The 16,247-nt window shown below is 47.8% G+C and overlaps 1 protein-coding gene across 6 annotated transcripts in view; it reads right to left on the bottom strand.

The window, feature by feature from the left end:
- Positions 1-464: 464 nt before the first annotated feature.
- The window catches only part of ATP11C (ATPase phospholipid transporting 11C), a 59,830-nt gene continuing 44,047 nt past the window's right edge, over positions 465-16,247 (bottom strand). For 3 of the 6 annotated variants that reach the window (XM_061446180.1, XM_061446185.1, XM_061446181.1), the window contains exons 24-29: positions 15,509-15,636; positions 13,010-13,145; positions 11,499-11,564; positions 10,352-10,455; positions 8,745-8,898; positions 465-3,844 (exon numbers count right to left, since the gene is read on the bottom strand). In XM_061446180.1, the coding sequence (XP_061302164.1) occupies positions 3,728-3,844; positions 8,745-8,898; positions 10,352-10,455; positions 11,499-11,564; positions 13,010-13,145; positions 15,509-15,636 (705 nt within the window). In that variant the 3' untranslated portion in view covers positions 465-3,727. Of the gene's footprint in view, positions 3,845-4,931; positions 5,028-6,134; positions 6,226-8,744; positions 8,899-10,351; positions 10,456-11,498; positions 11,565-13,009; positions 13,146-15,508; positions 15,637-16,247 lie in introns of those variants that run through there. The other 3 variants (XM_061446183.1, XM_061446182.1, XM_061446184.1) reach the window with 3 other exon arrangements.

Here is a 16,247-nt window from a genome sequence, read left to right as displayed (position 1 = left end):
TAGCCTTCGACCTAAAAACGCAGCTCATTTATTACAGGCAGCCACGGCAGAACCAATGCACAGCATTAAGAACAACTCTTTGTGCCTGTATGGAAGTCAGGCACGTGGACCTGTGCTGTTTTAGGCAGTTCCTAAACTCGGAGCATTAGCTGACATTTAACTCCTCTATAATGATAAATCAGTTTATTCCTTTCATTCACAGGACTGTCCTAATTTGACATGAGTTTTGAGGGAAATGGGGTCAGAGCACATAGGGCAGCTAAGTGTAGCAGCTACTAAGAGTGAATTGTTAGTAACCTGCTGGAAAACACACAAAATGCGAAGCAACCAGTAGTTCCCATCAGAAAACCAAGTATGGCTTTGCTGGCATCACCCCCCAGTGAAAATGCCCACAGTCCCTCTTGTGCTGCCTTGGAAAAGGCCCACACTAAAACTAGCACCCAAGGAGACAAGACGAATATATCTTATGAATCAGAACAACATACCAAAGTTTATTGATTACTTCAAACAAAAGTCTCTGTAATGAAAAAAGAGCAAGTTGCATTCAGAAAAGGTAACATTCACATTCAAGTTCCTTTTTATATAAAGCAACATAAATGTATAAAATTGCATTTAAGTGAAAAAATGTAAGGTTGCAGTCCTCTTTATATATATATATATATTCTTGCAAGAAGCTGAAAATGTATCTTCTTGTTGCCTGTATAGAATTTACACCTTCTATATACTACATGGTTTTAAAAACCCCAGAGCTGGGCAATTGGATAAATGGTGCAGTATTCAGTAAGTTTTCAATCTGTGTGTACACAAATTCAATTTGAAGCTTTTCTGCAGTTCCAAGTCATTCCTAACATCCTCAGAAGGAGCAGGGTTAGTTTCTGAGAAGTAGCTGTGACTACACCAAGTTCCTCCCTTATCATAAAGCAGTTTTAGAGGGAATCTTAATTACATTTCTTATCTTGCAGTGTCACTAGCCGGGGATTAAGCTTCAATCAGTTCTGATGAAGAAACCCCAGCCTTTTTTCCTTCAGGTTTTCCCACCGATAAGCCTGTACTGACCTTTTAGCTCACTAATGAGTACTATACCAGTGCAGTGTGTGTACGGGACATGAACAATCACAGCATCACACTGTTGGGTTACCCACTCCAGCATCCCGCTGGCTTACACCCTACAGTTCCTACCACCACTTTTTCTTCCCTTTTCAACCCAAAAGGGGTCTCCTATTTGCCCTGATCTCAAATCATCCACAGCAACAGGAATTTCACTTCTGCTGTTTCTGAACGATGAGGATCAGCTTCTTCTGCCCAACACCCCACCAGTGCACTAGCTGAAGAGCCAAGCCCAAGAAAACCTGAATTTCACTCCAAAGATGCCTCCCATTAATTCCAACCCACCCCTCAGCACACCTGCCTTGGGTTTGAACATACAGCTATTGCAATGGCTCGCTCCATCCTGAGACTGGACACTTGGAAACGGGAAGAGAAAGATTTGGTTCTCAGAAGGCTCCATCTCAAAACAGGCAGCAGAAATGAGCCCGTTTCTGTGGCTTTACTGGGACAGTTCACACACACATGGCAAGCTTTGCTCTGTTCCCACTAACGTAACCAGCAAAACCTCCACAGGAACAGACTTTGACCGCAGGAACAGAGCACGACACGAAACAAACCGAGAAGCAAGGTGGCAGGCTTGGGACCATCCGGGCTTGGAATGGTTTTGAATCACAGGAATCAGGCATTTCAGCGCCCGCATTTTAAAGGTTATGTAAACACAAGTCAGCAACTGTATATTTAAGGAGAAAGGTTAGATTTGGCATATAGAGCTTATCTTCATTGTAGTCATCGTATGCTTCATCTGTAGGCACCACATTTTAGCAAGAAAAGTTGAGAATGGGACAAGGTCTGCAAGTTGAAGTCTAGGTCCATGAAATGAGCTAGGAAAAGGAAAAAAAAAGAAGGAAAAATAAAAGCTTTGCCCATGGGACACATGCTGGAAGTGCAGCTCCTTACTTGCATGCAGCAAGGAGGCGAGCTGAGGTTGCTAACGAACACCACTTGCATCGAGGCCAGTGCAGTGTGTATAATACAGTGGTCCTGTCCGTACATCCCCTCCCATGCTGGGTGACAGAAGAGCAGCCACTGGCCACAGGGACTGGCCACATCCCTTTCACACTCACATAAGGCCCATAGCAAAGTCCTCGTGATGCACACCACAACCTGCCTGAGCTGATCCGCATCCTGCTTCCACCGGAGACAAGAGATGGAGCTCAGGGATTGCAGCTGGAGAGCAAGACTCAATGAAATCTGCTGAATGGCATCTTCATCTAGTCCCAAAGGGTTGTTTCTTTGCACGTAAGCGACACAAAGCCTGAGTGAGCAGGAGCCAAACACAGCCCCTCTGGAATGAGGCTCCAACACTTCCCACACCAGTTCCTCTGCAGCGCACTGGGGCCAAGGGAAAGCAGCATGAGGAGGGACCTTCACACCCAGCAGTGGTGGCACACAGGGTGCTCCATCACTGCTTATGACTTCACGCAATGAAAAAAGCTGCTTTTTCCATGTATCAGAGAAAAGAATGAAACCAAACATCACATCAGGCACCTCACCTCAGCCTAAAGAGGAAAGTTCCCGCGACCATAGTACAGGTAGAATTAAAAAGAACATGCCAATTTAAAACCCAAAGAAAACGTAAAATGAAATCCAAGTTCCTGCATTCCTTTCATTTTCAAACCGGCTTCTTTTTTTTCTTAGTGCAAATAACTCAAGATGCAGTTTGATAAGCCTGCAGGATTACAGGCACAGCCCATGTCCCCCGGGATCATCCAAGGGCTGCACTGTCACTCAGGCCTTTAAAGTGTTGAAGCAACTGCACAGTGCAGCAATGTAAGCACAACCACATGAGCCCGGGCAAAATGGCTCAGCACAGCCCAACTTCCAACATCCACGACAGCTTCCTTCCATCACAAACAGCCACAGCACGAGGGAAAAGGATCTTTTCTTCCCCCTCCATCAGGGATTAACCCACCAGCAAGCAGTCTGCAGAAGGATGCTCAGGCGCTTCCTGAGCATCAAGCGCTTCTCCATATGGACACCATCACTGCAGATGGACCACAGGCTGCTTCCAGCCATTCCCAGAGGAGGGATGTATGTGACTGAGCACTATGCACTGTCGGTGAAGATTCCTCCTGGATTTTCAAGTATTTCTGCCATGTGCATCTGGCAACCCACAGTTGGGAGGGGGCAGCCCTGGCACCAGGCGGGATGCTCACAGGGCTGCATCTGCAGGATGCTGCATCTGCAGGAGCAGGCTCTTCCCGTGCCTTTGGGGAGCCCAAAGGGCTGTTATGGGGTATAAGTCTGTGCTACTTCTTTGGTCAGGCAGAGCAAGAGACTTCAGCAGCTCTCTGCTTGGACAGATCTGCAATGGGCAGAGGAAGCCCCCGTATGAAATGGGGCTGGCGTTGCTCCCTTGCACTTCAATTACTGCCGTTTTGGATGAATTCCTAAAGATGCTTTCTCAGCCTCCAATGATGTAGAATTTGGTAGGTTTAATTTCTGGGGGTGTGGGGATGCCGCAAGACCAAAGACAAACGGGTACCGTGGGGCCAGTGCCCTGGCTACTGCTTTATCAGCATGGCCACTTACTGTTCTTGGTGAGACTAAAGAGAACTGTAAGGTTAAAACCATGGTTTTTCCTACAGCGTGACAAGATGCAGTGTCTGCATGGAGCACTTCAAAGTATCCTGAGAGGATATCTTTCTGCCAGATTAGTAACAGCATCTTCATTCTTCACGTAACCATTCTCTATACGTTTGTACGAGACTAACATAGGCAGATCAAAGGGGTCAGTCTGCAAAAATCAGAAGGAAAACACACGTGTATTGCAATTGCCACATTCCCAAAACTCCCAAACCTTTTCCTGGGTTATTTTTAGAGGAAAATACTTCACATTTCATAGGAGAAGAAGAAAGATCAGCCCGTGGTAAAAGTGCCAAATGTCATTCACAAGTAACAGGACAGCAAACGCTGCATAAAGTCCAAACGTGGTGCCTACCTCCCTTTCTGCCCCAGCCCAGCCGTCTCCAGCACCAGTATATGGCAGTGGAGAGCACCACCTAACGTCTGTGGGGAGGGATCACGGCTCAGGATCCATGCCAGATGCATTGGAGGCATTGCAAGCCTGGCTCTCCGTGCCAGCCCGCTTACACTGCTCGCTTCTGAAGTGGCTGCAGGAGAGCTTTGCCCCAAACCTGCAGTTTTAGGCTTGCAGCTACATAATATTCCACCTAAAAAGTGTGAATTCAATCAGGCACTTTTACTGTTTTACCCTGCTACCAGCTTACTACGACATTTCAAATCAGCTTGTACCAGGATGCTCTCTGTGTGCGTATGTACATACAGACACTGAGGCATACGCTGACATAGACAAGTACATGTGTTTAGTATCAATCTATGCAGATGAATTAAAACGTACTTATTTCTATCCGACAGAGCATGCACCCTAGAAAAAGGAGGTTTGATACCATTCAGATGCAATATTGGAATCATTTTAATAGCTGACACTTGAATGCTTCACTGTAAATACACCAGTGTTAGCTTTTATTACCAGACAGCAGGATTCCCCGGCTGCATTCTCACATTAAATTATCTGTTAACATCAGACTAAAATATGAGTTCTATTGAGAGCTTTATTTACGTACTGCAAAACATTTCAGTGTGAGAGGATCTGTGCACGTCCAGGATGCTGCAGAGGCTGGACAGCACAACATCCCCACATTAAAATGCATCCCAAGCATTGCATCTCCCTTCCACAAGGACAGCTGCCCCACACCGACAGTCAAGAGGATTACAAGAACCACAGTTTAATTGATCTGGGGAGGTTACAGTTGGTTAATCGATGCCTTTGAAAACCATCCCAACTCCTTTGGATAGGGTACCTGTTACAACACATTAGACTCATCTGAGAATGTTCTGAAAAGAAGTGGTCTGACAGAAGGTCTGGCCGACACTGAATCAGGTGCCTTCCTGCTGCTCTGCAACAGCGAGGCAAAGAGACTTATAGAACATGCAACACACACCCCTGCCTAATGGTCAAACTATACAAGACACACACCATTTGACAGCTAAGTCACATCCTAAGGGATGGAGCAATACACACACTCTAAATACCATGGTTATTAATACTGGATGGGTTCTGCAGTGCAGGAGGCACAGAGGATATTCAGAAAGTAGCCCTGAAATGGTCACCTTTGGGTGAGGTTTATGTTACAAGCGCTTTTGAGGGAGGAGGAAACCATCCATGATCTTCACATAACTGGTATCTTAAAACAGGGAGCAATACTGGAGGTCTGCAGTGAAACCAAATGCTTGAGACATGGACTCAAGGCACTGTGCTGTGGGGTAGCCCCACCATCCCCATGGTCAGCAAGTCAGAGACCATCCCTTGTTGTAAGGGTTGAGTATAGCAGCTTATTCACTTGGACAAACAGTAGCACTGACAAGTGGTACCTCTGCTCCTGGAGCCAGGCTGAGAGAGCTGGGCTGGGTCAGCCTGGAGAAGGCTCCTTAAGGGGACACCTTAGGGCAGCTCTAGTGCCTAAAGGGGTGACAGGAAACCTGAAGCAAGCTGCTCTAGTGGAAGGTGTCCCTGCCCATGGCAGGGGTTGGAGCTGGATGAGCTTTAAGGTCCCTTCCAACACAAACCAGGCTGGGGTTCTGTGATGCATGGAGCAAGATGGGCACTTGGGGACCTCCTCCTACATCAAACAATGCTGAGCTGTTTGCCAAATCCTCCAGAGGACCATCAATGTCGAATCCACCTTGTCCAACACTTTAGAGTAGTTTGCATCTAGTCCACTAACACACAAAACTACAGCCGGGGAGAGTGAATCAGCATTGGCTGCATCCACCCTACTTGGACATCCTGAGCACGACCAGCTCATCCACCTGAGGTGCAGCTGGAGACTGAAGGGGAAGAGACAGCCTAAGTATTAAAGCAAAAGATCTAAATTAAAGCAAAAGGAGAAGGGAAAGCAAGGTTTTGCTGGGTGAGCAAATCTAAACATAGGTTTCCAGGAGTTAGGCGTTAGGAAAAAAAGCAGTAGAGCAAGCAACACATAGTGACTCAGAAAGGAAATCACCTTATTCACTCCAAGAAAAGCTGTGATTGCTGGAAGTTTGAGAAAGCATGAAGATAGTGGATGTTCCTGAGGAAGGAAGGCGCTTCGTTACCTGGTTCACAACAGCACAAAAGACAGAAAATTGCAGTACAAGAAAGGCAGAAACCGAGGCAAACACAAATGCAGTAAAACAGGATAAAGAAAGGAAAACAAAAGGAAAACGTGTTTCCACACAGGAAGTGTAATAAAGACTGAGCAGAGCCAATGCGCTGTTATAGGGAACTTGGGGTGGATCCCTGTCCTATTGACTTAAGGGCAAATACCCATTGACCTGCCTTCAACTCTATCCTCCCATTCCAAAGGGGACCCTCAGCTGCCAACCTGGGGGTTCAGGCACCTAAATAACACCCCTCATCCTGTTTGTCCTTTAATTCTCCCCATGGGAAACCGATCCCCAATATTAATGTTAGCATATTCATAAAGGCTCTTGATTTGAAACCATCTAACCTGGTCTTAGATGCCTTTACAAACAAAGGGACTGACTTTGGCGCCTGACTGCTGACACAGACATCTAGAGCTCGTATCTGCTGCAGGCATCTTCCAAAGCTCAAACTGTACATTTAAATACAGCTCAGCCCGTGCTTAGTTTGGAATGCACATATGAAGAGACCTCTCTGGTTGACACGTACTTTGCTTTGCTAAATCATTTCACAAGAGCCTTTTTTAACACATCTAAAGGACGCCTGAAAGCAAGCATTGCTCAAGGGAATGGATCCCCTGGCCAAGTGCTGAAGGCTGCTCCTCCTCCTCCTCTTAGGGGAGTTGAGGCTGGGCTCAGAAACCCCCGGGTCACCCTTCCAGGTCACCCTCCTCAACTCACTCCCAGCCTATTCAATGGGGGTGTCAAGCTGGAAACTACTAAATCATATTTAATGGGAGGAAATTACACGGAGCCTCAAAGAATTCAACCACACTTCTTCAGCCATCTCTATCGCTTTCAACTTGAATGGTTTGAGGGGGTTTTTGTCTTGCAGATACACATCTCAATCCACTGACACTGGGCCAAACTTGTACTTGGAATGTTATGGGAGAGGAAAACATTTACTACTTCATTGAGGCTTTTTAAATTGAGATTATTATCAGGCTGAGATGGCTGAGAGCTGGGCTGGGTCAGCCTGGACAAGAGAAGGCTCCTGAAAGGGAGACCTTAGAGCAGCTCCAGTGCCCAAAGGGGCTACAGGAAACCTGGAGAGGGGCTTTGGACAAGGGATGTAGGGACAGGCCAAGGGGAATGGCTTTAACCTGCCAGAGGGGAGACTGAGATGAGCTCTTAGGCAGAAGCTCTTCCCTGTGAGGGTGCTGAGGCGCTGGCACAGGGTGCCCAGAGAAGCTGTGGCTGCCCCATCCCTGGCAGTGTTCAAGGTCAGGTTGGACACAGGGGCTTGGAGCAAGCTGCTCTAGTGGAAGGGGTCCCTGCCCGTGGCAGGGGTTGGAGCTGGAGCACCTTTGAGGTCCCTTCCAACCCAAATCAGTCTCCTTCTATTATCATTTATAATAAGGACCCAAGATAACAAGTTATCCCAGGTGAGGAAATTGCACTGAAACCTCGCAGCATACAAGAGTTTCAACGGGAGAAGCCTATTTCAAACCTCAGTGTTTGGAAGGTCATCCTATGGTCTCCTGGGACATGGCCACCCATGCTGGGCACCACAGTGCTGGTCTGCGTTACCTTCCAGGAACCACCAAAGCATCTGCTGGGTGTCAGCACAGGGGTTATCCCACACTAACAGCACCGGCCCCTGTCCCTTCTCCTTGCCCTAGCACTGCCTAAGGACATGAAACCCAATGGCAAGGCACCACGTTCTAACCCAAGGCAGGACTTGCTGCTGCTGCTGCTGCAGGGAAAGAAGGGCTGCAGGAGGGAGGGCAGGCACAGGGAGCAGCGGGGGGCATGGCTGGGGTGACAGTGCAGTGCTGCAGGGATGCTGAGCACCACTGGGCAAGCAGAGAGCAAGGGAAGGACTCAGCAGGGTGCGAGTACTGAGCCCGGCACTGCTGGCATTCACCATCTGCAGGAGTGGCAAAAACAACTTGCAGGAGATGGCTTCCACTGCTAAATCAAGCCCTCCTCCTCCTCTATAGCAGCAGAGGAGAGCTGTTAAGGAACCAGACCGCTTTGAAGGAGACCTTCTCACTGCAGGCTAGCACAGTACAAACCCTTGGTTATTAAGGGGAGTGGGCAGACATGACAAGACCTTACCCTGATCTCCCTGCCCCAACACCCGAGGACAGACTCAAGGGGAACACCATGGGTGTGCTTTCTGACATGAATTTCTGCAGGACACAATACGAGGGGTTTGCTGATCAGCTCAGGTTCGAAAGGGACATCGCATTTCACAAGAGATAGCAGTTTCCATCCAGTGAAGGCAGCCAAGGAAAGTGAGTCTCTCCTCACTACAGACAAGGCAGTATTTTTAGATGAGCTTCCTGACATTTCTGGCATGTGAAAGAGTGAGATGAGACTCTAGAAAGCCTTCCTCGAGGTGCGAGTGGCGCACGGCGCTGCTACAGGTTCAGCTGGTGCTGAAGCCTAAAAATACAGCGCAATAAATGCATCCCCTTGCTCCTTACCTGATGGCTCTTCTCTTTCATACTTTTGAAAACTATTAGAAGAATCTCTGGGAAGAGGCTGATAAAAATCAGGAGGATTATTGCCAGCCACGTGGAAACTGAAGTCAGCATGTGGGCAAATACAAAATACATTCTTTGCTGCTTCAAGAAAGGCCTGAAAGAGAAAGGATACAAATACATTGGGGTTAACACAAGCTCCCCACGAAGGTCAGAATCACAGCAGGCGCAGATCACACTATCAGCAGTAACACCTCCCTTTCAGATGGGGATGGGTACAGCACAGACACACACTGCCCATCCGCTACCAGCGCATCTCCTGCCTTCAGCTGCACTAGTGCTGGAGGTCCTGTCACCTTACATGATGCGTTCTGCATCTTCCACATCTGTTTTGTTCCAGGGTGTGGAGGGGTTTGAATTTTGCTGCTATCACTGAAAGAGAAATTATTCCCCTTGTCAAAAAACAAATCATTTCATTTCAACTTTGGGCTTTGCTATAGCTTCTGGTTTGCTTTTGATAGAGGGAATCCAGAGACTCTTGGTACCCCCCCACAGGTTATTTGTTGTTTCTTCCCTCCCTTGATGATGGGGGGGAACTGGCAGATGCTTATGAAAAATGCCTCATAAATAACACAAAGTGCATTAACTCCAAAATACGGAGCTATGAGAGTTAAACACACCAGTGGAACACTCACACATCGCAACACAGAAGCCTGGTTAGATCTCAGGTCTCCATCTGTTGATTGGGAACGATGAAGAGTTAAACAAAGCCTGTGACCCTCAATTGAACTGTTTAAATCAATTGCCCATCTTTATTAGGAGGCTGCTGGATCAGGGATTGAGTCAACAACCCATGGGATTAGCCCATGGGAAAGCAAAGGTGTAAAATGGGAGATGCTCTCTGCTGTGAATGTCAACATGAACGTCTAATTCCAGCATGGAAAACGGGAAGTTAATAGTACTTGCAATGTACATTTGCTTTCCTGCTTTTGCGAGACATGAAGACTAAAATCCTGGTTGCATTCAAATCCATGAGAATTCCTTCTCCTCATCAGATCCAGGATTTCAGCAGCAGGATCTGTGTTTTTATCCTGCTTATTTTCTCCCTCTTAAGCTGCCCCAGAGTGCTGGGTCCTCTTGCTCTGCATCTGCCTCATCTGCTCCTTCCCTTTTGTATCTCCCATCAGTTCTTCCTTTCGTTCCCATCTACATGCACAAACAGATCCTGAAATATTTATCCCAAAACCTCCAAATGAAGGACAAGGGCCTCAGGACCAGAAATGACCTCAAAGGCAGAAAAGCAAACCACCTCTTGCCAAACCCAAGCACTTCAATGACAACGAGGACTTTATCTGCTTTCAGGCTGACAGACCTCCTCCAGCACATCTCATCATGCAACAGCCCTCCTCCAGCACCAGCCTTCAGTGTGAATTGGATGGAGATACCAGCCCTTCCCTTCCCAGTAGAGAAAGGAGCATGGCTGCGCACACCCTGACATCCATAAATCACTGGATAACCCAAATGAGGGGATGCTGCAGCCATGCCTCTCACAAAGCCAGTGCTGGGCATTCCCCTAGGAAAGCACCAGGGAAAGAAGAACAGATACTTGCCAAATGACTCCTCCCCAGAAGAATGAGAAAAACACATAGAAGGCAAGGGAGCCCCAGATCACAAAGTGGTTCATCCACGTCCAGAATCGGGTATCTAGTGCTAGCTGTGTGAGTATCAAAGAGAGACAGAGAACAGGCATTACATGTAGAGCACACCTCATTGTATTTATGTGACATCTCAGGCTGGTTTCACATTAAGGTTGAAGGTTCTCCAAAGAGCTACCTCTGTACACATGCACCAGGGAACACAGAATCATAGCACCAAGGGACCTTAAAGCTGATCCAGCTCCAACCCCTGCCACGGGCAGGGACACCTTCCACTAGAGCAGCTTGCTCCAAGCCCCTGTGTCCAACCTGCCCTTGAACACTGCCAGGGATGGGGCAGCCACAGCTTCTCTGGGCACCCTGTGCCAGCGCCTCAGCACCCTCACAGGGAAGAGCTTCTGCCTAAGATCTCATCTCAGTCTCCCCTGTTATTAGTGCAGGCATTTTCAATACAGATTGGCACAACATCAACAGGGAACCAGTGAGGTTCTAACTCTAACTGACACTTTTTAATAGGATAAATCTGATACAAGCTCTGCTGTGACAGGGAAGAGATGTCTAAAGGTTACAGGGTCTGTAATTGCCTCCTGCCACCACCTGCTGTCCGGAACCAAGCATAAAAGACTTTTTGTAAGGTCTTATGCAAACTGTTCCTTCTGGAATGCTCTGGGAAACAAAGCAGATTTGCTGCTGTTATCTGACAGATGTGCTTCTGTGATCCTTCTGGTGCTTGTTTAAGCCATGTCTGAAACAAGGTGGACAAACACAAGGTCTCTATTGCTGCTCTCTTGCTTGAACCGAATGCCAAGGTGTAAAAGTGTGGGGAGAAATCAACCACAACCAACTGAAGCTCTCAAAAGAGGCCAAATAATGGGATAATAGTTTAAGACATAAATACTTTAGACTAGTACAGCCCAGGAATACAGACCACAGGCTACACAAATGGTCAGTGAGGAAGTTCTTCCTCTATGGAAGAGAAGATTTAAGCGGTGGGAAGTCCTAGAAACTCCATCTTCAACACATTTACTGCATGATCTGACAGCACATCCACATGCATTGGGAAATTACTCCAAGTGCCTGCAGAAGGAAGGCAGATCCTCACCTTCAGCGTGACGGTGAACACCAGCACAGTGAAAACAATCGTCCCAAAGGTCCAATTCCCAAAAACCTGGAAAACACGTTACATTGCCACAGGTGTCTGCGTCCATCTCCTTGGAGAGGCACAGCAACAACGATGAGGACAGGGGTGCAAGCAGGGGCCGGATGGGAAGGATGGGATGGAGCAACTACTACAGGGTGTTGATGCTCAGAGAGGAGATTGCTACCCACTACTCTACCCTGTGCCATGCAGTGCCACACAGACGGAGGACCCAGAGCTGGGATGGTGACAGGTACAACCTCCTACTAACAGCAATGTCAATACAAGTCATTGGACCACCTGTATGCCATGATTTCTTGGTAATTTACTCAGTTTCTGCTTTCTTGCAACACCTCTGCTCATCGTCTCAGTTTGCAGAAGGCACCAGTGTGTATTCTGCCATCTGGTTTGGGTTGCAGGTAACTAGTGACTATGCACAACAGAGAAAAGCAGATACTGTCTATGAGTCCAAATGATGGCAATGAATGGGAGGGATGCTTACCAAAGGCTGTCAAGACCTGAATGCATACATCAAAACAGAAAGTGAAATGTAAAAGCTTCCACACAATGCAACAAAAATTAAAGTCAATAGGAGCAAAAAAGGAGTCAGTCAAACAGACATGGATACCATGAACAATTGCTGGTAGCAGTTCTCACAGGCAGAAGTGTCAACAGAACAGGACATAACCACACAGCTTCTTTTAGTGCCACACAGACTTGACCTCTGAAGGCATTTGCAGAACAAATCAGTGCTTCATGTTCTACTAAATACAACCTGAATGGCTATAAATACAGAAAAGCACTGAATCTACAATACGGGGGCTTGACTACATGTAGCTGGGGCTATAAATGTTGGCACTGATGCAACATATGCAGACACATAAATTTCATCAGCTTTTTTCCAAGTGTTTGCTGCTAAAAAAGCCTAAGGTATTCTCCAGAGCCAGAAGTGATGGTGGAAGGAGGCTTCCCATCGATGGAGATGGGATAACACACTGCATACCCCCGTGGGGAAAGGGTCCTGAGACAGCCCAGGCCACCACGTCTGCACCAGGGCTTAGCTGTGTACTCAGTGAACCAGCAGAATTAAAAGAAAGAAAGAAAAAAGGGAAAAGAAGAGAAATCCAATTTCTTTTTTAACCTCCTCCTGCCCTGGGCCATTGCCTGGCATCACACGGAACCACGGAATAGGCTGTGCAAAGCTCGCTGGGCTGGAATAAAGCTGTGTGTGAGACTTAGTTCTTTTACCTAGCGAGTTTAACCAGCTCGGCCCTGTTTCCATGGCGATTTGGGAAACGTTTCATCTCAAGCATTTGCTGCAGAATCACACCATAAGCAAGGCTACGCCATCGGACAAGACTCGAGACACCGCACAGATTAAGCATGTAGCTATTCCCCGCCAGGCGTAGAGAGAGGCAGGGCACAGAAGCAGCAGTCATCACTCTCCGCCTTTGGGTGTGTTTTGGTGGCATTACCTTTCCATTATCTTCCAACGATGAGTTCTGGAAAAGAAAATAAACCCCAAAGAAAAACACGAGTCCTTCAAAGGCGCCCAGAAAGGTCCAGTACAGGAACGGCCTCCACTGCAGCATGGCGTTATCAGAAACCTTCCTGCCAAAAGAGGGAGCAATGAGAACATCACCATCACGTTCAGGATGTGCTGTAAAGCCCTTTGCAGCCAGGAGATCAGCTTTGGAGCAAGCCCTTGCTGTAGGGGACAAGGAGGTGAAACACAAATACCTGCCACAGATGTCTGCTATAAGCAGCTGCTGGTCATGAGTGACCGTATGAGGTTCAGCATATTTTCTCCTTATCAAAACAAAACCCAGCCCAAAGGGAACAGCTCTTACACCACCCTGAGCCTCTCCCACACCCCCTGCACCAAGCACACTGTCTGATATCAACTGCTCAATTCCAAAACCAGAGCAGCCACATGGCATGTAGTGAATGCGTTGTGTGCTCCCCTCTTCTTGCTGAATGCACCAGCTCCCTGGTTGAGAAAAGCTCTGCAAAGCCCATTCCTGGAAGCGGTGTCTGTCTGAAAATAACCTCCCGAATCGTTTGGAGGGTGTTTTTAACACGGGGGCTGCAGCAGGAGGCTTAGAATGTTGGATGGATGAGATCTGGTACAGAGGCAGCAGCAAAGGGATGCACGATGGGCAGAGCTGTGCATGGACCACGCGCAGAGCCCAGGGAGCGGGGGGCAGCTATCAGGGCAGGAGGGAGTCAAAGTTTCCTGCATCTTTATCTTTTCAGATGACTTTCTTTAAAATCTGAAGATTGATGGGGGAGAAAAGCACCAAAAATCCCCATTTTTTCTCATTTTAACCCTTAACTGTTAAAGCAATACATGGATTCCCAGCAAGATGCACCTTGCAAACAGGTGTGGTGCTGGGCTCCTAAAACTGCAGTTTCTAAACCAATCCCCTATTGAATCCTGTGCACGATGATGCAGCAACAGGGCTCTAGCATACCACAATCTGGGCATGAGTAAAGAGCATGGATAAAGCAGACTGTAAGCGGGGCTTTTTTATTGCAAAGAGGGAAAAGACGTCCCTCTGTGAGCTCTGTTTTGCATCCACACTGAAGTCCTGTGGTGCTCATCGTAAACAGGCTTTTACAGCCCCTCAGACTAGAGATCTGCAGTGCAGCAGCTCAGCACCGCACACAGCAGCAGTCCTGCATTCAGCAGCACATACATAGGCATGACTATTCAACCTGCAGCTACCTGCCTGCACAATTCATGCTTTCCCTCAATGAACAGAGCCCAGAGATCAGTCACCAGCCCAATGCACGGGGCTGTTGTTACTGGTCTATGTCACACAATATTCAGTTACCTATTTAAAGGTACAAGAGGTGGCATTTTGCCATACCAGTGGAGGAACACGGCGGTCTAATCAATCACAGATCTGAGCACTCACTTCAAAAGCACCCAAGTCCTTTCCTACCCTCACAGTGCTTGTTGCATTCGGAGTTTTCCATACCTAAAGTAACATTCACACAACACCTTTAGGCTGTGTGATGTCTGATTCCCCACCCTGACCCTGCAAAGGCATCACTCTTGGCTTGAGCACGGTCCTGCCACACACAGCTCCTCCATGCTGAAGAGCATCTTATGATGGTGACAGGGCTTGCACAGGGCAGTGGCCAAAGCAGTCCCAACCTGTGCTTGCTGCCCATCAAGGGAATTAGCAGGAATGCATGAACAGGGTCCTCCCCCCAAAAGCATCTTCCGTAGTCCTTCCTGAAGGGCTGCACCCAAGTGTGAGTACATGGGCAAGGGTGGGAGGAAGATGGGAAGCATCTCTGTTTCCATGGGAGGCTGGATCCTCTCCCCACTGCAACCAAGGAAGGGGAGAAAGCAACCAGCAAAGCAGAGGGAGGCATCTCCTCTTAAACTGCCTTTTTCCTGGGCAATGCAGCAGGAAACTCTGAGTGTGTGGATCAAAGAGCAGAATTCCCTGGTAACAGGCCCTGAGTATTTGGCCTTTGGAGGGGAGGCCTGGGGGATGATATCCATTCAGACAAGCTGAGAAACTACCTGCCTGAGCTGGGCTTCAGAAACATTTGTCTTTCTCAAAACAAAAGGACCTTTTTTTCCCCCTGAAAGGCAGATCTTCCCTCCATCCATTACATGCTTTATCATCGGCTTGGCTCACGCTGCCTGGCCCAAAGCTAAGGTGAATGGATTGATTTTTCCTGTGGATGAAGAATTCCACCTAGAGTTCATTTTTCTTACAGAGACACAGCAGTGCAATTGGCCAGACCAAATACTGTTCTAGGAATAGGCAGTAAATAGGACATTGCTCAGCTCTAACACAGAGCCAGCAGGGACACAAACAGCCTTTTCTGCAGCTCATGGTGACCCCATTGCCAACACAGGTGCTGACACCTGCTCACGCTCCTGCACCAACACAACTTAAACCATGGTTAACCAAGTTGTGCACAGGCTTACCCAGTCCAGCACTACTTACATATAGAGCTGAGGATCCGAGGTCAGCGTGTCGATGTTGATGTGCTGCTCCAGGAGGCTGTAAGCCAGGATGGGTAGCGATGTGAAGCAGATGTTGTACATGGTAAGATAAGCAGCATCGTACAGTGGCTTGAAAGAGGAAGAAAGGGTCAAATGAGACAGAAGTTCCACTTTAGAAGTCTCCCACAAAGAGATTCAAAGTTTCAAGCCATTGCCTCTGTATGCACCCTACAGATTCATCCCTTTGTCACAGCCACATGGGATGGTTCCATTTGATAGGGGTCATGCTCCATCCAATGCAAGCTGCATGGCCAGGACCCTGCTCCCATGGCCAGGAAGTTTTGTAACTGGCTGGTCTCATCTCCAGCTCATTCTGCAGAAAACCATGATTCAACAGCCCTTCTCACAGCTTTCCTGTGGCTGCTCTTGTGCTGCTGGTTCTATTAATACACTTGATGTCTCCTGTGACTCTCTAAAGGCTGGACTGGTTTAGAGGAACTACAGCTTCTTCTTTTAAAGAGGGGGGAAAAAAAGGCAAGTGCTTCTGCCAAGAGAAGCAGGGAATTATCTCCTATCATTTACCCTTCCTCACCATTGCTTCAGAGCCCAAACAGACACAAAAGCCCATTAAGCTGACACAAAGGCCAAAGCTCTCGTCTCCAAGCACGTGAACCCGGCTCTCCGCACTGAACTGCCCCTCTGACGCTCGCTTGGGCTAAGCAAGTGATGACACTTGGGAT

Source organism: Pezoporus flaviventris, unplaced genomic scaffold, assembly GCF_033815535.1.
Source record: "Pezoporus flaviventris isolate CSIRO_AGI_PZ_B2104156 unplaced genomic scaffold, CSIRO_AGI_Pfla_v1 ptg000005l, whole genome shotgun sequence".
Lineage (NCBI taxonomy): Eukaryota > Metazoa > Chordata > Aves > Psittaciformes > Psittacidae > Pezoporus > Pezoporus flaviventris.
The sequence above is the reverse complement of the archived record's forward strand: the minus strand, read 5'-3'. Positions and strand labels throughout refer to the sequence as shown.